Source organism: Vigna umbellata, chromosome 10 (genome assembly GCF_029865625.1).
Source record: "Vigna umbellata cultivar VRB3 chromosome 10, Vumbellata_1.0, whole genome shotgun sequence".
Taxonomy (NCBI): Eukaryota; Viridiplantae; Streptophyta; class Magnoliopsida; order Fabales; family Fabaceae; genus Vigna; species Vigna umbellata.
In genome coordinates, this window is record NC_142174.1 from 12,821,006 (window position 1) to 12,844,934 (window position 23,929).

General features: G+C 32.7%; 3 protein-coding genes across 7 annotated transcripts; all 3 read right to left on the reverse strand.

The window, feature by feature from the left end:
* Positions 1-221: 221 nt before the first annotated feature.
* LOC148191944 (vacuolar protein sorting-associated protein 55 homolog) lies at positions 222-2,935 on the reverse strand. Of its 5 annotated transcripts, none has more exons than XM_088101116.1 (5): positions 2,787-2,935; positions 1,150-1,285; positions 1,003-1,042; positions 812-893; positions 222-639 (listed from the first exon to the last, which is right to left on the reverse strand). In XM_088101116.1, the coding sequence occupies exons 2-5, from the start codon at positions 1,246-1,248 to the stop codon at positions 447-449; spliced, it is 414 nt and encodes a 137-aa protein (XP_087957242.1). In that variant the 5' UTR covers positions 1,249-1,285; positions 2,787-2,935; the 3' UTR covers positions 222-446. The 5 variants fall into 5 exon arrangements, with proteins under 5 accessions (XP_087957242.1, XP_087957244.1, XP_087957240.1 ...); XM_088101118.1 differs by having other exon boundaries at positions 812-848; positions 1,150-1,312; positions 2,787-2,931; XM_088101114.1 differs by having other exon boundaries at positions 1,150-1,312; positions 2,787-2,929.
* An 844-nt stretch (positions 2,936-3,779) lies between these two features.
* LBA1 (RNA helicase) lies at positions 3,780-15,179 on the reverse strand. The gene is made up of 29 exons (XM_088101113.1): positions 14,379-15,179; positions 12,078-12,329; positions 11,821-11,991; positions 11,663-11,713; positions 11,405-11,497; positions 11,167-11,262; positions 10,727-10,777; positions 10,521-10,639; positions 9,772-9,880; positions 9,069-9,191; positions 8,910-8,981; positions 8,766-8,837; positions 8,570-8,636; positions 8,139-8,281; positions 7,974-8,045; positions 7,771-7,899; positions 7,475-7,630; positions 7,203-7,316; positions 7,013-7,111; positions 6,857-6,934; positions 6,609-6,743; positions 6,332-6,406; positions 6,073-6,187; positions 5,507-5,880; positions 5,353-5,415; positions 5,197-5,268; positions 4,902-5,033; positions 4,693-4,812; positions 3,780-4,547 (listed from the first exon to the last, which is right to left on the reverse strand). Exons 1-29 carry the CDS (start codon positions 14,901-14,903, stop codon positions 4,425-4,427), a joined length of 3,801 nt encoding a protein of 1,266 aa, XP_087957239.1. The 5' UTR covers positions 14,904-15,179; the 3' UTR covers positions 3,780-4,424.
* Positions 15,180-20,971: 5,792 nt separating this feature from the next.
* On the reverse strand, positions 20,972-23,799 carry LOC124846650 (Cytochrome c oxidase, subunit Vib family protein). Its single transcript, XM_047323954.2, has 4 exons — positions 22,109-23,799; positions 21,507-21,598; positions 21,311-21,392; positions 20,972-21,168 (listed from the first exon to the last, which is right to left on the reverse strand). The coding sequence occupies exons 1-4, from the start codon at positions 22,265-22,267 to the stop codon at positions 21,115-21,117; spliced, it is 387 nt and encodes a 128-aa protein (XP_047179910.1). The 5' UTR covers positions 22,268-23,799; the 3' UTR covers positions 20,972-21,114.
* Between the last annotated feature and the right edge of the window lie 130 nt (positions 23,800-23,929).

The following is a 23,929-nucleotide window of genomic DNA, read 5'->3' on the forward strand; positions in this document are numbered from 1 at the left end:
ACCAATGATTTCTGGAGACTGACAAACTTCGATAATGTGATATGCAAACATTAATACACATGTGATATTGTTTGTATTTGTAATCACAAACGATTTTGAATGATATTAAATATTTCGGTTTTTTTTAAGGTTAGAAGAATTTTGTATAAATTGAAATTTGGATATTGTAAGGGCTGCGAATCTGTTTTCCTTTATATTTTATTGGAATTGACTAAAAAATGTAAACATAAAAACTCATTTACATTCAGAAATGATTTTGAGAAGTATCGTAGAAAAATAACTTCTACGAAATTATAATGAAAACCACACTTAGTTAATCACAATAAGAAAACGGGCAAAAACCGACACATTTCTTAACAGACAATAAATACACATTGGGCTGAAAGCTACTCTACAATTGCGGGAGACAACAAATTCAATTTTACAATGATGAAGCAAAACTCGTATCAGAGGATACTGTAATCATCTTCATCACTCATCCAAAGGTAACATATTAATGTCAGCCCAAACACGAAGTAGGAAGAGAGTTCCATTGCAAAGGCTCCCCAACCGATAACCCCTGCATGCTTTAATATGCTTGGAATGGCAATGCCTCCCACGGTTGAGGCTCCGGTCAAGAACTTGGTAAAATTCACCCAGCTGCTTCATCATTCACAAGACCACAAAACAAAAAGTTGAAAGATTAATCCACCATCATGAGTTTCTTTAGTGATAAAATTATAATCTAACTTGAATCGTTCTGATTTAACAAGTTGCATGATACGTGTTAATGATTATAAACTTTTCCTTTTACTCAAACACAAGAGTTCACCTATTATCAGATTCTGCGAATATAGAGTCATCAGACCCTGCAAAGAATAACAAAGGCATCGGAAGAAGCACATATGTTAACACTGCAACAAAAAAAACAACGGGGATGTTTTTGTCACATAACAATCCAATCAATAAAAAGAATAAACATATAGTACGGTGGAGTCAAATTTCAAAGGTGCTTTATCTCACCACTTAGCATCGGCCACCAATTATTATACAAGGCACATGCCTGACACATAATACAAATGACAGATGTAAGTAAAAAGTGGTATTTCTACGAATAAGTTACCATCTATTTCTGGACGTATAAATAAAAAAAGAAAAGGTAATACTCACCAAAATTTGTAAGACGATTCCCCCAGAGACCAAAATTGCCAATGAAAGAAGCTTCCCTGTGTTCAAACAGGTACGCATATACCCAGGTAAGTCTGACATCTCCAAATCACCTTCCTCAAGTTATATGTAGTGATAACTGAAGAAAAATTTCATTATCACCAGGCTACAACAGCATTAGATCAGAAAAAAATATTAAAGAATAAGCAACTCCAATCAATATATGATAAATGAGATGGGGTTAAACAAAAGTGACAATCTATATTCAGTGTATGTCTGGATTCACTTTCAAACATCTAAAATCCATTGAAATACTACAAGCTTTTGTGTTGACCGTGTTTTATACTAGCTGGCTTATAGAATAAAAGCATCCAAACATAAATTAATTCACATCAAAATCAATTTTAACCGTAATCAATTTGTAAACTTTAGTCAAACACACACTCAAAAGTTTGTCTTTACAACAACACAATAAATTCACATGCTGCAATCCCAATTAGTATAAGAAACACAATTTATTTTATCACAATCTATATCCCAAGAGATCACCCCCCATTTAACAATCCAATACCCTTTCAACATACTGTTATAAACCTAATCATATCTTAGAAACTCAGACCTAAAATGAAATAATCAATTGACCTACAAACTAAAGCGGATGAAATAATGCATATGTTTCCAGCTGCCATCATCGTAGGGTTTACATAACCATGTCCATAATTCAAAACAACACTATAATAATGTTGAGTGACTAATATCCAATTTAACTATTGTAGCCATTAGGCATCACATTGCTGAAGGTTTTGATAGCAAAAATGGCATTTATCAACTAAAATCTACAACATAGGAACCACATATCTAAAACTAATTATACTTCATGCTCAATCTGCCGAGTATCTTTAACACCAGCCTTATTTTTTTCCACAAAAACTAGCATAATATTCTCTTCATCACATCACATACATGTGCAGTTAAATACTTCAGACTGCACTATCCCCGTAAAAAAAATGTTTCCATGTGTGACCAACACCGTCAGTCTCCAGCCTTAATTAAGATTAAAACACACTATACATTTCTTTTATAAAACACTCTACAGTTTATTAAAATTTGATATGACATTATTTCCAGAGGAATATAAAAGTGAACATCATCAGCAACATATTCCAAAGCCTTATCTTACACAACACAAGCATGCATGCTCTGACAACCTAGCGTGTCATTTTTCAAGCCATAAATACCTCAACGCCATAAATACCTTCTTAACTTGCACACTTTCCTTTACTCCCCAATCCTCACAACTCCAAAGAATTACGCGCAACACATTCACAGTCATCTAAACCGCTCTGAATCAGTGTAAAAAGCCGTACCGCAATAAAATTCAACTCCAGTAGCGAAACTCGATGACGAATCAGAGAACAATCTCTAACAACACAACGCATGCAATGCTATCCGAAATAACTAAAAAGGGAAAAGGCATATAAAACCTATATTTAAACCTATTAATTAATCAGTAATCAAGAAAGATGCAGAAATTAAAAAGAAAAAAAAGGCAGAGATGAAAGAATCGGGAATGGAAAAAGAAATATGGCAGAAGAGGTGAATAAGTAAGAGTGATGCAGTGAAAATTAGAGAGAACTAACCGTGAGGGTAGTAGAAGAGTGATGAAGAAAGAGGAGAAGAATGAATCAATGAGGGTTGAATTATGCTGACAGTTGGTTGGCTAATCAGTCATCCTTGGGGCTTCGCTAGGAGAAAATTTTCATTTTGAAAAACGACTTATTTCATAAAATTCATTTTTAAAATTATCTTTATATTTTAAAAATAATATTCTCGAAATTTGTTTTACAACACTTTCATATATTTCAAAAAATTCATTCTAAAAATATATTTCAGAAAGCTCATTCTCAAATATATTTAATGTATTCAAGAAAATTGTTTTAAAAATCTTGTTTCAGAAATCAAGTTCTGAAAATTTTGAAAAACTTGTTTGTAAAGATTTGTATAATAGATAATAGAAATAAACTTTTATGAAGATCAAAATGATCAGCTAAAAATGAGGCGTAATAATGTGAAAAAATTACTTTGCACTAATTCTACGTTTTTTCATTATCTGCATTCCTATTTCGGTACCACTTTATTGATCTTCGTACTAAAGAAACTTCTGAAATTGCTAGTTAGCATAACATTTAAAATCGGAGTATGTCATTACCACTTACAAGTATAAATCCAAAACATTCCAACACCATGATACTGTTAACATTGAATTGCCATGTCATCTTTTAAGGTAATAGATATCTTAATATTTGTAAATTCCAACTCCAGTAAGCTGATAACCAGAAGATTGAAATTTAGCTTAATTACTAATCAAAGCACTCAGATGTTGCAGACAATAGATATCTTAAGACTTGTAAATTCCAACTCTAGTAAGCTGTTAACTAGAAGATTGAAATTTTGCTTAATTACTACACAAAGCACGCAGATGTTATAGACAATAGATATCTTACGACTTGTAAATTCCAACTCCCGTAAGCTGTTAACAAGAAGATTGAAATTTTGATTAATTACTACTTAAAGCACTCAGATGTTGCAGACAATAGATATCTCAAGACTTGTAAATTCCAACTCCAGTAAGCTGTTAACTAGAAGATTGAAATTTTGCTTAATTACTAGTCAAAGCACTCAGATGTTGCAGTTTTAAGACAACTACTTTACATGGAAAACAACTATCACACTTTTATATGCCACAGAAAATTCCGGATGGCGGCAGTTGCATAATATAACTTTCAACATGTCATGTGTTTATAATATCGAGTTTAAATTACATGTCAGGAAGAGCTGAAAGGGTTCACTGCATCCCTGCCTTCTGTACAATAACTTCCTTGGCGATAATTGCTGCCGTATGGATTACTATATTCAGTATTTCACCGACATGGAAAACCGCCCCTCCGCTTCAAGATCGAAACCCTTTCGACAAAACCGTTCCATGTAAATGCTTTCTCGAACATTTTCACCTTAATCCCAAACAATACAAAACTTCAGTAAGGTAAAGGGGGTTATCTTATCATTTTTCAGCCCGGGATGCGCCTGCTTGTATCTTTGTAAGGCCCCAAAACTCCATCAACTCAAATCATATATACCAATCCCTCGGTATAGCTATCCCAAGGCAATCCTTCGGATGTCTCTTGCAAACGTAATTCAGTACAAAAGACAGGCACAAACCCAGTTGTTGATTGCAAAGACTATAACCCATCAAGGCCACAATAAGCTCCCAAAGTTCCTCAACCGTTATAGTGGATTTTCTGATTTTGGGAATTCTGAGCCTGAGACTGTTGTTGCGAAGCCTGAATGTTAAGCGGCTGTGTGTTGTAGTGAGCAAAAGGTTGGGAGTAGAGAGAATTCATCTGTACAAAGAACCAACAGAATTTACCGGGGGAAAAACTATGGAGTTGAGTAAATCAAACGGGAAAGACAAATAGCTAAACAATCAGTCTCTCAAATTTCGTAATTACATCACTTGTAATAGGAAGGTTAGAACTCTAAAAAAACCTGGGACTGAAGAGGGTTGGCATTAGCCACACCGAAATGGCTTTGAGTTGAATCATCTTGCAACGGGTCATTGAATCCCACCTGAGTAAAAAGACCTTGAGAACCATGACCCATGTAGTCCTATGAATCAAAAGAAAGGAAAATCAGAAAAGGTAGGACAAAGCAACACATAGAGGAGGTGGATGCTCATTACTAGAATCTTCAACAACCTGGGACATAAAGTCGTTTCCAGAACCAAAACGAGAATAGCCAGCTTGAGAATTCTGGTTAAGAAAATTCCCAGGGAATCCACCTTGTGCTCCTTGTGTGGAAAAATCAACAGCATATCCACTTTGAGAAGCCTTAAGGTGGTCAAAGTGTCAGTAGAAAAACAACAAATGAACATGAACATCTAACTGATAGGATGCAATCAATGAGAAGGACAAAAGCCCTGCACCCAGTTTTGCTGACTGATAAAGCAAATTTAATTCTAGAAAACAAAAATATTATCAGCAGTTCACAAACCTGAGTAGAGAAATCAGTGACATTGTAAGGAACATGAGATCCCTGGCTTTTGAAGTCATCGCCCAAAAAGTCCTGATTTAAACCAAAATACACAAAAATGATCCAATTTTACATTGAAACAATATCAAGCTTTTACCAAGACACAACAATAAATACCTGGGACATTCCAGGCATAGAAAATTGGTCTCGAAATGACTGGCCAGCCCCTTGAACTGGCATCTAATATCAAACAGAAAAAAGTCATAACACAGATAAAAAATAAGACATGAGGATAGAACATATTAAGCTAGCATGATGATGAAGTACGTACATTGTTTGCAAACCCAGGTTGAGATAAAGGACCACCAACAGATGGCTGGCTGTTAGGATTCTCTAGAGTAGGGAAGTTAAAGGTAGATCCAATATTCCCAATCGGCTGTTGGGTGCCTTGTTGGTGTGGAAGATGATTGCCAATTGGAGCACCAGAATTACCTCTACCAGCCCCAAAACCTCGACTCCCAGGAGATGGAACATGAGGAACTGCCCCAACAGGTCCATGAACGGCCCCACGTGAAGGAATGGCATATGGTTGAGATTGTGGACCACCATGGAAGGGAGGCAAGGGAACTCTTGGCACAGGATATCCAGCAGGATGCACTCCAGGCTTGTGAGTTCCATTTGGTGGACCAGGAGGTATATAAGATCCTACAGTTGCAGAAAATTGTTGTCATACAATCTAAATTAAAATATCAAAAACCTCCATGAGGCATGTATAGGAAATGATAAAATTAAAAAATATAACTTGATTGGGACATAAAGATTACAAGACCACAAGGTTGACCTAAAAGTGTATTTGGAAAAGACAAAGACCCTACTATCCAACAAAACAATACATACCCCTTCCTCGACTACTCCGACGATCTGAACTTGTTCCAGCTCCAGCAGAACCAAAATTATCATTAGCAGCAATTCCAGGTCCACCTCCGTAAAAAAGCCTTCGCTCATTATAAATCTGAATCAAAATAAACAACAAAGATATGTAACCATCTCAATAAGCAAATACCTCACCAGAAAGCACCCCAGCTGAATGCATTAACAGACCCTTGCTAAGTGCAAAAGCAAATAAATCAACACCATACCATCCTTGAGCACCTACCTTCTTGGGTTTCTGAAACTGAACCATACTCTGCTTCAAATTATTTAAAGGCCCTTCAACTAAGCACTCGTGTTCCTGTATAGACAAAAAGGAAGAAAGTGCAACTTATTTAGAAAAGTTAAAAAACTATTAGGAGATCAACGTGAAATAACTTATGAGAAAACTCTTTTATCAGAATTCTACAATTAGCACAAATATTTCAAATTTAGTTCAAACGTCTGCTATGTCCCACAAAACTTTTAAAGAAAGTAATAAAATCACAAAACAAAATAACTACCTTGTAGTGAGTCAATAAACTATTCCACAGAGGCTGCTTGCTCAAAACTTTAGGGTTACCCAAAATAACAATACCATATCTTGCACGAGTCAAGGCAACATTAAGCCTCCTGGGATCATTCAGGAACCCAATGCCCTACAGAAAAACGTATAGAAGTCAAATCAATCATTCTAAATAAAGGCACAAAATGAAGATATTTGAATCATGAAAACTTTGAAAGGCAACAAACAAAGGATAAGTTCAACTACCTGATGTTCATTACTTCTAACACAAGAAAGAATTATGTAATCTTTTTCCCTTCCTTGAAAAGAATCAACACTAGCAACCTGAAAAGAACAAAACATATGTAGCAACTGCAACAAGAACAGAGATTGATCACAGAAATAAAGAGATCTGTCTAAAACCTCAATCTCCTTGTAAAGCTGCTGCCTGAGAGCACCATTTCTTGACATATAGTTCACAATATAAGCTCTTTGTCCTTCATAAGGTGTTATCACACCAATCTGTCAAACGTTTTAAAAGAATATTAATATAATATGAATTTTAACAGTGTTAGTGTAAACCCGTCTGCTTAATTTCCAGTACAAAAGATACCTGACTTGGAACCACACCACTTTTTAAGAAAGTAGTTACAATCTTTTCAACATTTGCAGCCTCAGTCCTATTTAAATAAGATGTTCCACTAGCACTTATCTCTTCTTGTCCCATCTACAAAACAGGTAGATCCGTTTCGGCATGAATAAGGGAAAAATGACAAACACAAAACAAAACAGCAAAAAATGATAAGATGTTGTGGATTATGATAGGAATATTTCGGCATTAACAAAAGAAAATATAAACACACACAATACATGTCTTAACAGTACCTGAACATAGAAAAACATAGGACGGTTTGGAACTGGCCATGGAAAATCGATTCCTGATGATTGCCTTTCATTAACAGTGACTCCATTCTGCAGGGTGCCTTCATAGAAGCTGTTTGAGGGAAATTCTGAAAGACATGGATGCATTCGGTACTGAACCTGGTGTTTGAGATAATAAAACAAAAAATTCAGTTAGTATAGTAAAAAAAATTAGAAAAATAAGCCAAACTAAACAAATTCAGCATGGAACGTTACAGGCTCTTATAAAACCAATGAACAATACCTAAAAGGTTCTTTACCTGCAACCTAATTGGCTTAACACCAAGTAGAACAAGTCTCTCAAAAAGTGACTGAGCTAATCCAGCACGAGCTGCTTTCTTGCACATAATAACTGGACCAAGCTGACAATGATCACCAACAAGAACAACCTAAACAAAAACAACTTGTTAAGAAATCGGCAAACAAAGGGCACACAACTGCGCGTGCATATTTAACAAAATACCTGCTTTGCTCCTAGGACCAAAGGTATGAGGCACTCAGGTTCAGTTGCTTGAGTAGACTCATCAATAAGCACCTGCAGAAAAAAAATAGAAATGATATTAATGACTAATAGTGTAAAAAGTGATTGATAATGAAATTTATACATTGCAAGGATTTGTTTGTCAACCTGACGGAACCTAAAATTTGCTAGTCGAGGATCTCCAGCACCAACACATGTACAGCAGATCACATCTGCACTCTGAGAAATCTCCCTCTCAGTTGCTCGCTTAAGAGCTTTGTACTTTTTCTCATCACTGCTGGAAAGTTCACCTGGTGTGATCAATTAAAACATAGCATTGTTAGTAACAAACAATGGGGACATTGAAAGACAGAAAACACACTATTTTTAAATAATCCTCTGCGGATGTAAAACTTGCAAATAGATTGATTACAGTTCTCAATCCTAGATATTAAAAATGCAAAAACTAAAAGTATGGGCAGGAAGTGGTTCACACTAGCTAGATAAGGGAAAAAACCAAAATCCACATTTGGATAAATCAGGATGAACAAATGTTAACGATATTAGACCATAACATAGTTTTAAAAAGGCACACATACCTTGCTCATCCTTCAGTTGTTGCAACTTATGAAGTTCACTCTTGTCAGACGTGTCAAGATGTCGAACCTACAATTACAAGAGACACCATTAACATTCACATGCATCATGCAGTGATTCAATATTTAGAATGCATTACGCAATAAGTATACTTCATGTGGCCATGATATGAAAAGAATATTAGTGGAAGGCACTAACCTGATAGTGGAGAGTTAAATGCTCAACAGGGGAACTGACAGCTTCCCTTGATTTTGCGCAAAGCCTCACAACCTTGAATGTAAGATTTGCATTAGACAAGACCTTCACTTTTTTCATATATAACACAACTAAAATTGACTATACCTTTAATCCAGTAGCACTTATCTTTTCAGCTAACTGGTCCACAGCTACATTACTGGGTGCACAAACCAAAACCTGAAAAATAAGTTCAGGGGATGACAATAAATGAATAGAAACACTGCAGAAAAACAAATGGTATCTAGGATGCATTTAAGAATATACCTGTCCCTGACCTTGCTTGGCCATGTGATATACAAGTGCTGCAGAAGTTACAGTCTTACCAGTTCCAGGTGGTCCTTGAATCAAACTTATAGGCCTCTGAAGAACACTCTTGACAGCAAAAACCTACAAACATTGATGATCAGTGTACAATTTTTACGATTTTACAACACAAAAATATATGGTAAGCAGACAAGACCTTTCACCAGTTTTATTCAGGTTCTTTAATACTTCAAAATTAATAAGCTATGCACTAACAATATTGTTCCCAAAAATAAAAGTAACAAATTGTTACTATGCATACATCAGAATATTACAAAAGAAATATAATGGTCAAAATACACTTTCCAAAACATTGTTGAAATTCAGTGCTGACACAGTAGTAAATTAGTTGCATTATACGTTTATTTTCCTTTTATTTAAAGTATTGTTTGCTCTCGAACAATCAAGGGCAAGCATTTATTACAATCCGTCACACAAATGTTCCCACCCAACTCCTACAGCATAACCTAAAGCAGCAACTAATCTGCCAACAGCTATGTAGAGAGACAATATGTGCTTAGGCATGTAAAAGGGTTAGTGTACCCCACAAGTACATTATTATATATGTGTATTTTTTACTGAGCCAGAACAAAAGGGACTGTTATCAAACATATTAGAAAGAATCAGGTAATACAGGTGCAACATATCTGAAGAAACAACATACTTGAGATGCATTCAGCTCAGGAAGGCCAGGTGCACCAAAGCGACGAGGTAAAGCATTTCGGACCATCTGAACCTCAACTTCATGACCCAGTAAGTGATGATAAATATACCTACATAATAATTAGAAATTGTAAAAAAAAGTCAAATAAATAATCATAATCAATTAGTTAAAAGTTAAACAAACAAAAATCCTGGTAAAATTTACAGTTTGTTAGGAATGGTGACAGGATCGAAAAGAAGTGAGAAAGACCTTTACAACTCTATTATAAAGAAAGGTAAAATTGGGTTAAATTGCAATTAGTTGTAATTCCGTAGTTATTATGGAGTTTGGCTTAATAATTAGGTCTCTGTTGTGGTGGGTTTTTTTACGAATGTCACTCAACTTTCTCATTTATACTTGACGTGTGACTTTCATCTTATACTTAAATTCCTAACAATCTTCTCGTGTGTGAGTTGGATTTTACAGTGAGTTTCTACCACAACAGGACCATATTTTTCACACCCATTTATCACAACACACTTCCCTTGACCCTAACTACTATATATGTTGCCTCTATATAAAGTCGAGATAAACTATTGATTCTAATATCAAATGAAGAAGTTGACTTTAAACTTAACCAAATCCTACAAAATCAGTTTGTAAGGTAATGTTTGCATTCACTTATATAGTGAAAATTGTCCTTAACTCTGATGTGGGATCTACAAAAGGAAAAGGTACAAGGCATCAAATATAATCAAGGGCAAACTTACCCACTAACACTTGTCTCATCCACAGCAAAGGTTTTCATAGCTCCCTGCATCCTATCAAAGCTTGTACTTTTCCAGACAAAATCAACACTGAACCCATGGTTAACATCAACAGGAACACCCTGATAACAATAAGAGGAATAAACACAAACGAAAAATAAAAATCATAAAAGCAAGATACAAGTATCACAAAGTAATGCTAAATTCACCTGACTAGCACGGAGCTCCAATGCAACCTCCTCTTGTGCAGTTAGCTTAATCTGAAAAATAGAACATGAAGCATCTTACACATCACATTATCGAAATATTTAAAGAAATAGCCAACACTAACAAGAGAAAAATAGAACAAATAACATACAAAAATCAACACTGCTTCCTTTACTTCTCGATAAGAAGCAATGTGTTTTTGGGCATTGATCAAAATATAATTGGATATGATAGGAGCATAGTAGAGAGACAAGTATGGACAGGTTTAATTATTTGAAAATAATTTTCTTTATTATATTTATCAGCCCATTTCTTCAAGTATTTTTTTACCTTACGTACATTAACAGTTTTAATGATAGCATAAAGAAAAAATGTGAAGACTAAAACAACTAGAGTCGTTTTTCAAAAACTACGGATAGAGAGGAAAAAAATTCATTCATACCACATGACCCACTGACTGCCATGCAGGATGAGCAGCATCACCAGAATAACGGAGTCGTAACTCATCACCAGGTACAAGCCGCAACTCATTATCCTCCTACAATATATGGTTTATCATCACATAAAGGGTATAAATGCAAAGGACACTTAGAATACAAACTATGAAAAGAACATAAGACTGGATGACATATACAACGTACATCAATAGCAATACATTGGAGACTAAGCAAAAGATATACCTTTGGAAATACAAAATAGGCAACACGCTTCTTATTAAGACCAATATCCCATCGAATGGTGACATTGTCCTTACTTTGTGATTCTTTCATCATCTACAGCAACATAGATTCAGAAAAAAAAAACATTACACAAGATGTGAGGAAAACATAAAGCAATCAGAAATTTTTCTGCCTAGAGAAGTTCCAAAAGTACACAGAAGAAAAAAAGGCAAAGGAATATATGGAATGTCTTGCAACGGAGTAAAGAACAAATATTACCTTGTCATAATCAGCTTCAAGCTTGATAAGAGGTGCAAATACATTTTGATACTAAGACAAACAGACAAAACAAGAAATGAAATAAATAAGACCCAAGTGTATACCATAAAATTTTAAATGTGAAAGTAAAAAAATAACAAGAAATCCTGAATACACACCTGATATGCATCTTCATATTTCAAAGCCACAGACTGAGGTTCATCATCTACACCAGGCTTCTCAAGGTCCTCAAAGGAAGCATCAGGATTTGTCTTCCACAATTCCTCCACCTTATTTATTTGCTGTGCACTTATTTGGCGAGCTCTTAACTGCTCCTGTTCAGATGGGATCTGCGGCAGAAAACAAAATGTATCAAGGATGGATCGAAAAAATATGTATAACATTATATTAATTAACCAAAAAGTAACATAGTAACCTTGACAAGCCACTGCAAGAAACACCTATCATCAATCAAGGGACACCATTGACTAAGGTCCCAATTCATGTCCTTCAAGGCATTAACACTCAAGCAAGGTTCACGACATAGTAAGACCACTACACTTTCCGTCTTTGCAGAAATAAATCCAAGGAGAAAAACATTGCGACATCCACAATTGTAGCATTCAAGAATTGTTTCTCCCAACGGACTATCTTTGTGTAGACAGACTTCCTTGTGTTTAGCCCGAACCTACATTAAAAAAATGTATCATAAGCAACATTTGCTCACCAAAGACCAATATAAATTATCATCACTAGACAAGCAAAAAAAAAGGATTATCTGTCAAATAAATACATTTTCCTGAAGAATTATAGCTAATAGGTAAAACATGTAAGAAAAATTACAAGTTCTTAAATCTCAGACTTAAGAATTTCAAGCTGCAACATGTAAGATAAACCAGCATAAGAGAGAAAAATTAGAAGAGCCAGGGGATACAGCATAGATAGAAGCTACAGAATTTTTATTTTATCTACATATTTTTCTAGCCTCTGAAACTGGGCCACCAACCACACTTCTCCCTTTTTTATTCTAAGCATATCTTAATCATTAAGACCATACAGAAGATAAAGGAGAACATAGATTTTTCTTGTCCATAACAAAAAAAATCAAAGAAACATAAGGTAAGAAGCAAACAAGCAAATGCATAAATTAATTTCCTGTTTCCCTTTGCTGTTTTTTCTGCAAAAACAGCAATGTACACAAGTAAATACCATACAAATATATACACAACAAACTTGAAAAAAGATTCAAGATAATGAAGACTAATACTAGAATCAAAGTCACACTAATAGATAAAACATAACAACCTGACAATAACAATTAGAAGGAGCAAAACAGCCTGACAATAATAATTACAGGGAGCAAAACAGCCTGACACTCAATCATAGCTTAAAATACTAAATGAATAATAACTCAGCCAATTCAGAAAATTACCTATTAGAGAGATTACTTTATGTTGAGTTGCAGCAGATCCAGTCAGGATCTTGCCGAACCAAATGGAAAATGACTTGTTTTAGCTCCTAATTTTTTCAACCAGGTACATACTAAAGGTCATGACAGAAACTAAGTGTACATGGGAGATCTACTATCGGATATCATAGAGGACCTTTGTGAGTGAAAACCCTGAAAATGCTAAAATACCAGCTGTCCAACTACATCTGCTATGAATATGTGACCTGTGCTTTACTTATGACTAACAATTAATTTGGAATTCAACGGAAAAAAAAAACTGAATTAAAGCCATGACAATTAATGACTAAATTGAAAAATTCTTGAAATGCCGGAGACTTGTTACGCATCAAAAATAACAACAATGCTTAAAAAACTGTGTTTAACATAATAAAAGAGGCACAAAAGTGAACAAAAATTTATTATAATTATAATAATAACCAAAAACAAATAAACTGCATATATGAAACTATGAACCCTATCTTCCTAGAAACAGCCAAGTCGGTAACTTAACACAGATTGTGAGATCCGAGAAAAAGCAAAAAAATTTCAAATTGCCTTCAAATCAGTGCTAATTGTAACTATTAAGTAGATTCATTAATATAAACTGACTACATTAAATAAATTGATCACTAAGTTTTATAACCCCCTCCTAGAAAAAGTAAATAAATAATAAGTAGAGTTTAATAAAAAAAATGTGACTGGTAATCTTCATTAACCTTAGTTTCTCAAATAAGTATTTCACATATGGACAGAATAGATCACATACATCAATTATTGCCAGAGAACAAGTAACCCAAGCCCAACGATACATTTGGGAATGGATTGCATGCTCGAGTTGTAAACCAATAGGTTGGATTTCTCAAGCTTCAAGGGCGATTCTTGACCAACAGCCCACAAGAACAAATTCTTCTAGTTCAAGAACTTCAACCTTTCCCTTAAAATGGATTGAAACATAAAACAATAACCTGAGGAAACACGAACTAGCTCCACAAACATGCTCGTTGACAACTCCTCGGTTACAATATGCTAACTAAATATCAATAATTTATTCTGGACAGTCTAATTTCGAGTACTGCATGAATATCTAGGATCCTACCCGTAATTTGAATAGAACAATAAAAAATAAAATGTTACTACCACACGCCACATGATCACGAACCCCGCTACTCGATATGCAAACACCGAATCACACCACAAATTAAAACGCCAAAGAGAAAATAAGTAAATTCAAGATCACACAAGATAAGAAAAAACAAGGAAAGGAAAATGCAGTTACGAGAAACTAACCAGGTGATTGACAATATGTGATCCAGAAGTGTTCCCCCGTGAATTACAGAACCACTTACGACACGAAGGCACATTGCACCTCACAACACAAGCGGGATTGGAAACCCCGCAATAACGGCAAGCGTGTTCAGTGAAATCTCCTTTACCATACTCATAGTTATCATCATCCCCAGTGTCCTCAAAATTCAACCCGCTCATCCCCGCGGCAAGCGCATCCACCATCTGGCTGCTGTGCCCACCGCCGTTCCCCGACCGGCCGCCCTTGGTAGCGCTTCCAGGAGCCGCGGAGACAGGCGAGGCATCTGACTGGTGATCGGAGCCAGGTCCCCCAACGGCGCCGCGCTCCGACGTGTCCGCAAGCGAATCGGACGGAGTTGGCCATGCTACCGGCGACCTAATCGGGTCGCGGAATTCAGGGTAGTCGAAATCCTCGCCCTGTGTGTTAAATTCAAGAAAGGTGTAGGCGTCGTTGCCGGTGTCGGGCTGCGAAGCGGTGTCGAATAGATTGCTCTGTTGCGAGTCCATTATTAGGGTTTTCAGAATCAAGAAGAGGAGCGTCCGATCCTTTGAGTATCGGAGCTAGGGTTTTAAGCGAACGCGTTGTGAATGTCAGGCTGTAAATGGATTCTGAATTTTTGTGATTAGGGTTAGGGTTCGGTGTGGGAATATGAAAGAAGAGAGAGAATGACAAGTACTCTCAAAGAAGGATGAAAGTGTGAGACACATACACAAAGGGTGATTGAGCGTATTCGCGCGAGTGCGTAGAGACGTATCAATGAACATACGGATACACTGCTCCCCTAAGCTTCCACGCTCTATGCATTATACTATTTATTTATTTTATTGGCTAGGTCTGACCTCCTTAAACATGGTCGTTACAAAATCGAGGGTTAAATATCTTTCTGTCTCTAATTTAAAATTTTAACTTTTATCAAAATTTAATTGAATAATTGGGTCTTCTAATATTTTAAAATTAATACATTTTATCAAATGGTATATACTTATTATTAGAAAAATACTAGTAAAAACACATTCATCTACCCGTTTATTATGGTACCAAAATAAAAATTATTTGTTTTAACTATTGTTAAAAAAATTATTATTAAATTTATAAAACAGATATTTTAAAAAAATAATTATAAAAACAGTTACAAAATGTAAGAGTACGTCTAAAATACATATTCACAAAATTATAAAAATAAAAACTAACACAACAATTGTTATTAGTTTATTGCTTTATTTTTTGGTAATACCTACTTCTTCTCCTTTTTAAGTTATCCTTCAGAGATTATATTATTAAAAAAATTTAACTACAAGATAAGTAAATCAAACATTTTTTATTGTCCTGTTTTAGTTATCAATGAGCCTAAAAATACAAGTAAAAAAAATTCAAGCAAAAATGAATTTTACTAAATATATGTTAATTTTAATCATAATAGATCCTTACAACTTTCATTATATTTAAATTAGTCGGCCATTAGTTTTTTTTCATCAGCAAATATTAGTTATTTGTTTAGTTAATCATATTTATAGAATGTAACAAAAACTCTTAAAAGGTTAATTGTAATTATTTAAAACAAAAATGTATGTTAAAAGGTTTGTGTGTACTTTATAGATTAATTCAATTACTCAATCATATTTTTAATATCAAAACTTCTTCTCGTAAATAATTTAGCGTATTTATATAAATATTATATCATTTAGGTCTTAACAAAGTATATCTCAACAAATGTTATTACTGATCGAACACAGTATTTTAAAATACTAAAAATTTAGACGTGATTATATTAGTCTTGTCGGCTTTTTATTCTCATTTGAAAACTCTTTGCTTCTAACTTTTATAACCAACGAAGTTGCGCTAATTGAGAAGTTTAATCATGCTAAGGAATATTTTTATCATGATTTATGTTATAGTAGAAATTATATTAAAGTAAAATAAATAAATCACTGCATAAGAAACTATATATTTAAAAAAAATTGCAAATTTGAGTATCATATATGACATATAATCATAAATAAAGAATTGTTTAGTCAACCATGACATCTTAAATACATAACATGTGATCTTTTTAGAACTTTTTTTCACGAGGTTAATTTATTTTGAAAATTACATTTGAAATAAATTATGAAAAGATTTAAGTCATGTTACATAATTATTTGGAAGAATATCAAAAAATGATAAACAAGTTATAATTATCGTCGTAACAGGTAATGACAACTTTTATTCAAATTTAAGTCGATTTCATATCACACATTTTAATTAAAAATGTAATTAGGTTAAACATTAATTAATAAGAAAAAATCTTATTAGAGACTAACGATTTCATGTAAAACTTTTGTATCAGAAAATTTGTACAAGTCATTAACGACTTATATTTTATCTGAAGTGGTATTCATCATTGAGATTTCAATATAAATTATTTCGAACTGAAGTCGTCGTCATATCATATGCTTTGATGACTTCAATGTTTATTAATTTTGAACTGAATTCTTAGAGTGTATTTCCTTTTTTTTTTATTAAATTCAACAATAGAATATATAATATTATTATTAGTGATATAAAATATGTAATTATCACTATTGATTTTATACCGATATTTTTTTTTAAATTATTTGTAAATATCTTTTTGAAAAAATAATTCTACAAAAATTACAGATATTTTTTATGAAAAATATTTTATAATAAAAATTGCAAGTTTTTTTGTAATTGTTTTTTAATAAATTTTGAAGAGAAAAATCTACATGTAATAAATAAATAATATGCAAGTAATAGATATTTTTCTAATAATATACAGTAATATAAATTTATTATTATATTTATTTAATAAATAATATATAAAAAATAGCATTATAGATAATAAATAGTTAAAAATAATAATTAATAATTTAATTTTAAATATAAATAATAAGAATATTTTAATTATTATGAAGCTCTTGTTCAAAATTAAGTTACATTGAAGTCGTAGGAAGATGACAACTTTGGTTCAAAACCAAATTACACTGAAGTCGTCATAGATGATGACAACTTTAATTCAAAACTTATTGCACTAAATTTGTTAGTGTTGTGCATGATTTTAGATCAAAATTCAATGACACTGAAGTTGTGAGAGAAGATGACGACTCCAGTTCAAAATAAATTATACTAAAGTCGGTCAAAGTGAGCATAAATTCGGTTAAAATACAATTTATACTGAAGTTGCCACTAGCTAACACACTTTTCTTATGCAAAGAATTTTAACTCAATTTGATAGTCCTTAGTATGATTTTTTTTTTATTATTTAGCATTTAATCTAATTACATTTATAATAAAATTGTGTTGGGAGGGTTGACTTGAACTTGCACGAAGATCATCATCACGTGCTATAATTTCATTGTGATGGTTAAAACTCGTACGTTTTTTTAACAACTTCCAAACAATGGCATTATTATGCAACACGATTTAACTCATTTCATTTTCCAAGATAAATTAACCCCATTTTGAAAATAGAAATTTTTTTGTATGATTAGATTCACAATTAATCATAATTTAGGCTAATGTAGTGAGGTCTATGTGTTATCTCATACTACACCTTTACATGTGTTCTACAATAATTACATGTATAATTTTTGTGGATGTATTGACTTACTTTACTAAACAACTTTTATAAACTCATGTTGCCACTTCACATCCAAAATGATGCAAAGGCATAAGTATCCTAGTATAAAAATTAAAAGAGTGAGACACGTCATCAAATGTGGTGGTCATCTCACCAATCAAAAGGTGAAAGTTATTAGACTCACCATTATTTTACCTCTCCACAATTGCAAAGAAAAGTCTCTTATTTATAATCTATAACCAACACCAAAAACGAACGAACTTTCATAATACCCAACTACAACTTCATGTGGTTAATATGAAGGTATATAGAGGCTCTTGAAAAATAAATTTTCATCATACACACTTTCTGGACATACATCGTATATATGCATATTCTCTTGGACACAATTCATGACCACCTTGTTATCTTTTGAGTACACAAGTAATAGGTCTCTTGTGTTCACTAGGTGAAATACCACATATTATGTCATAAACAATAAAGTATAAGACTACAAAAGAGTAACATGCAAATGCTTTCTATATTTTTAAACAAAATCACTATTCATGTTTTCAAATTCTTTCGTCTATAAGATGAAATTCATTTTTTCTTAATCATGAATTGATTAAACCATGATATATTTTTGAATTTCATAATCCATAAATTTTACAAACCACTTAATCTAAAATCTATTGGATAAAATTACAAGCAAGAAAACTCGAAACATAATTATGTGAAAACTTACTTTAATTAAGAGTTTTAAGGTAGCACAATTAGAAAAAGAATGACAATAAACAATAGTACAACAATGGAAAGTGACAATGACTCAATTTGTTAGTACAAAAGATGTAAGAAAAAATATGTAACATATTTTAACAAAAAGTTTAACGAAAACAATGTTTAAGTCACAAGCATGGTGAATCTAAATGAACAATTCCAACACAAAAGAGAACAAAATAAAAACCAAAATTGGAATAGTTTTACATTGAATAAATTGTTGGAAGTCTCACTTCAAGTAGAAATAATACCAAATTTAGATTATATATGTAGGTGCAAACCTCACCTTACAATTCAATTTTGTTTTTTAACATAATATGAGAGTCATGGATTAGAACTTATCCTAACAAGATTTGTGTTTGTTGGACATATCATTCCACCGGCTATCGAACATTTATCAGACCATCTATTAATGTCCAGTACTTTATATTCAATGTACATAATTCAACGTAATAGAAAAGTGTTGAAAATTTTACATCGATTAGAGATAAGATCAAATTTAGGATATATATATATATATATATATATATATATATATATATATATATATATATATATATATATGAATGAAAATCTCACTGTATAAGTCTATTGTGTAGGATAAAGTTGGACTTAAAATACATTTTTTAACATAAACACACATAAAGGATAAAATTAACAATTAAGATTGAAAGATTTAAAACTGGTTTTATGTTGAAAAAAAAATCACAAATAAAAAAAAATAGTATTATGGTTGCTCACTTGTAATTCTCAAACTCTGAGTTAACCCGACAATCAAAAGTTATGCTAAGAACACACAATAATAATTATGCTGATATAAGAGAAATAGTCAATCAAAAGTTATGTTAATATAAGAAAAACAACGCGCTTTTAAAATTTTTTTGAAGACTGTAAAATATTAAAAAAGAAAACATTTTCTTAAAGCTTTTATTTGAGGGAAGCTTGCCAAAAGAAGAAGAATATTGTTTTTGGGTTAATGATTGTGTCATTTTTCTATCAAAGAGGATGCACAAAATGGTCGTAAGGCCACCAATTTTAAGCATTTGTGTAAACAAATGTAATTAGTGGTCATCCTATCGATAATACAAAATTTAAACATAATAATCACATGGAAAAAATAATATAATCAAGAAATAATATATACACACAAAGTTTAAATTGTTTAATACATTATGAAGATAGATATAGAAATAAAGAGAGAAAGTTAGGTATTAAAACATTTTCCTCTATCTAATTTATTTTTTTTGGATATTATTTATATCAATATATATATTCATACCTAACCTTGAATATTAATAACAAAATAATAAATATGTAACAAATTTTAAATATAAAATATTTAAATAAATTAATACAAATTTATTACACTATATATTAACTAAAAATTATTATATAAAAATTATATTCGAAGCCTTACATAGTAATTTAAATTTTTTATATAATATTTTCGAGAGTTTAATGATTGAAAACTAACCATTAAAATTAAACTCAAACATAAAATGGAGATATTTGTTTAATATATAAAATAATTCATTTAAGTACTACTACTTGACACTATTAGATTAAAACAACATCAAATATAAATATAATTAAAAATTAGAATAAGTTACATAAATACTAAAATACATGTTATCATATATTAAACATTAAAATTTAATTAATTATAACCTGTTTTAATTTGATCAATATATTTATAATAAAAAAATAATAGAAAACAGTTATGATAAAAAATAATTATTGTCACAATAAATTCTAAAAATTGGTACTTATTATAACACACAACAATCAAATTATTTTGTACATTTCAGTTTATCTGTTCAATATTTTATGATTTTTATTTCCACATTTTTATCATTATGTCTTATAAACAGGACCATTTTTTTTTATCTAATTAAAACTATTAAACCACGTGAGGCAAGTAAAATCTTACTTAATGGTGATTTTATTTCGCATTTTTGTTTATGCAATTTTTCCCTTAAATCCATATTTATGTATCATACTTTAATAATAGTCATACTCATACACACCATTTGACAAGATGTAACAATTTCCCTGTTGCACTTAAAAAATATAAGATGATTTTCTACTACACCTTAGAGCCAAAATGTGAAGTCAGGTTCTCATCTGAGCCAGATTCTCTTACGAGACCTATATAACTCCTAAGATATAAGATAATTTTATCTTAAATTTAAAAACATGAGTTAGTGTAGTATGTATATCAGTCCACCAAATAAGTTCTGGTGCATCAGTAATGTAATGACATGTTATATTCAGAGAAAGAAAACGAAAACACAATACAGAAAGAAGATTCATTGTTATCTTACTTATTTGCCAAAGGTAAATTAGCAACTTTTTCCTAACAAAAGAGAGGGATATGCTCATGGCTAGATTTGTGCAGGGAACTTTCCCTCTTTTCTCTCTCTATCCCATTCTGTTATCTGCAAAACAACAAAAAGAAAAAGTTGATGATCCACACTACAGACTGTCACCACGATGATGATCAAACCAAAATTATTTCTATTAATCGGTAATTAAGTTAAGAAGACTGTTTTGGATTTCCAATTATTGCTCAGAACTCACCCATTCAGGTTGACAGAAGGACCTAAAATATGTGCCTAGTTTCTGGCATTTTGATGCCTTTTCGCCTTCTTGTTGAATGCATCTGATTAAACCACACAAACTGCTGAATTAGATATCTGAATATAGTTTGCATAATATGGCAATTGGTTCTTTCCGAATTGTGATTCCATGGCTATACAAAAGCATTTTGACTTACCTGTGATACTCCACATATTTTACATAACAAATTTTATAATCAGTGCTCTCGGCTGATTCGGCACCGTTTTCTGCTATCCCTGACTTTCTCTCCTGTTTTTTGCACAGTTAAAAAACCTAACTAAGCATAATATGCTACAGCCGTAAACAAATAGTTTTCTTCGTATCACTCAATCAAAAAATGGAGAAAAAAAAAACTGTCTGAATTAGAAAAAAGGCCTTTTAGTTTATGCTGAAAAGTAAATTTTAAATGAGAAAAATGCTCTGATAAAGAATGTTAGAAAGTGAACTTTAAGTATAAGTGATCCCACAGCCACAAAAATAATATATTATAAATTGAACCGGCTTGTAATATATTATAAATTGGCCTGAGACTTCCAACAAAAAAGATGCTATGGTTGAATCACAAATTGTTCATATAAGTCCAAACGGATTAAATAATTAAAAAATAACTCTGCGTAAAAATTAAATTTGAAAGAAGCAATTTTCTTAGATATAAACTTCAGTTTGAATAACAACAGCGATTTTTCTAATGTATTGCCCCAGTTTTTGTTTTTAAAATTTTTGTGAAGAAGTTAAAGAAGAAACGCGTATAGGTTTTACCTTGATTTTGTTCTTGGTATCGTCGTTAGTGTGGGTTGAAGAGGGGGGAGAAACCGTGCCGTATTGATGAGCGGGTCTTGGAGCTTGCTCACCTCGCGCAACTTTGTTCACATCCCTCGCCCTCATTTTGTCGTGAGGATCAACCTGAGCTGCAGACATTTGAGCTTCTTCTCTGTGTAAGACTCGGTTTTGATCTTCTTTTTAAAAAACGTAGCATATGCATATGTTGAATGCAGAGGTGCTATCTAAATCTAAATTCTATACATTATTACGCTGTAATCTTGTAATGACACGTTGCGGTGTAATGACACGTAGCTTTTTGGTTGCCCACTCGTGTCAGCACTGTGAGCGATTTGGCACTAAACTTCTTATGGTAGCTTCTGGGTTTAAGTGAGTGCTTTATAAATGGTTTGATGAATAATTTGTGCTGATTTTCCTCTACAAATCAACATTTAGTGATAATTCTCATAAGGGTTAACTTTCCAACTTTGAGATTATCTTGGGTGGGTTTGTTTAATTCGTTTTAAGAAAAATACTTGTTTTAAGTACAGCCACCAAATTCGGAGAGTGAAGCCAGCCTCCACACCCTAAGATACTACCTTAGGTTTGGATTCTTGCAAGCACCCAAATCTGCAACACAAGGAAGTGAAAGACACCACAAACCAAGCTAAAAATGACCAATGGAACAGTGCACCGATAAGAAAATTTGAAGCTGAAACAGATTTCACTATTTGACAAAACAAGAATTTCAATAAGACAAGCAACGAAAAAGGGTTTACAAACAAGATGGCACTCAAATAGAACCTATGATCAGCTCTAGAACAGATTAAAAAAAGCAAGAAAACAAGTTAAGTTGAACCAATACTGGACAGAATTGACTTATAAATAGAAAGACCAAACTGTTTGATAAAATGCCTCAATGAACTATGTGATTCTGCAGATTTTCAATTTTGGATTCAGACGTCAGTACGGTGAACTGCACAAGTCTGTTTTGCTTTTAAACTTTGCCACGTCAATTTTAACAACTTAAATGATAACATTACAATGACTATAGCTTTTACTACAGTTCACCTTAGAAGAAGAAACAACGCAGATCATCAGCACCTAATGGTTCAACTGGAAATAAAAATCATAGCACCTAATGGTTCAACTGGAAATAAAATAATTGCACGCATAAATTGGTTTTGCAAGTCACTTTTGATTCTAGCACCAATAAAGTATATCTGACCATAATAGCGCCTTAATATTCGAAAATTGGCTTTGCTAGGCTCACTGGTATGACAGAATCTCGTTCACAAATACAGATTCTGAAAATCAAACTTAATGACAGCGAAAGTGCAGAAATAGAATTCACTTTGCAACCAATTCTGCAGATTTGAATTTGAATCACGAAAACAGCTCACGAATGACTCTAGAAATTGATTACGCTTATGATCTAGTGCTAAGCATGGAGTAAGACTCAACCTGACTTCAAAGAATTCCCAGCTAGGTGTAATTGGCCAAAAAGGCAATTCTGCTGATTAACAATGTGCAACCGAGTTAGGCTGAGCCTTTCATTGCTCACTTGGTATGCACTTGCTAGTTACTAGGCAGGATTCAAATTCAAATGTTCTAGACTTCAATGAAATAAAATTAAAAACAGATTCATGAAACATGAAATTCATTATCTCTACCACTGAAATCTGCCACCAAGCTCATTTAACCAAATGTCACAGCTTATATGTGGTGAACAGAACTTAATCAGTGCAGTATTAATGATTGAACTGAAATTAAGACTGATTCACTTAAACTTCAGAAATATCACAAGAAAAGCAATGCACC

Coding starts and splice junctions, on each gene's coding strand:
- LOC148191944 (XM_088101116.1), bottom strand. CDS start 1,248: ATGTCAGACTTACCTGGGTATATGCGTACCTGTTTGAACACAGGGAAG. Junction 894..1,002: donor TTGGTGGCCGATGCTAAGTG/GTGAGATAAAGC, acceptor TTTTTGTTGCAG/TGTTAACATATGTGCTTCTT. Junction 640..811: donor TTCGCAGAATCTGATAATAG/GTGAACTCTTGT, acceptor ATGATGAAGCAG/CTGGGTGAATTTTACCAAGT.
- LBA1 (XM_088101113.1), bottom strand. CDS start 14,903: ATGGACTCGCAACAGAGCAATCTATTCGACACCGCTTCGCAGCCCGAC. Junction 8,838..8,909: donor TAAGTGCTACTGGATTAAAG/GTATAGTCAATT, acceptor CTTACATTCAAG/GTTGTGAGGCTTTGCGCAAA. Junction 6,935..7,012: donor AGCTTTACAAGGAGATTGAG/GTTTTAGACAGA, acceptor TGTTCTTTTCAG/GTTGCTAGTGTTGATTCTTT.
- LOC124846650 (XM_047323954.2), bottom strand. CDS start 22,267: ATGTCTGCAGCTCAGGTTGATCCTCACGACAAAATGAGGGCGAGGGAT. Junction 21,599..22,108: donor ATACCAAGAACAAAATCAAG/GTAAAACCTATA, acceptor TGCAAAAAACAG/GAGAGAAAGTCAGGGATAGC. Junction 21,169..21,310: donor CCTTCTGTCAACCTGAATGG/GTGAGTTCTGAG, acceptor GTTGTTTTGCAG/ATAACAGAATGGGATAGAGA.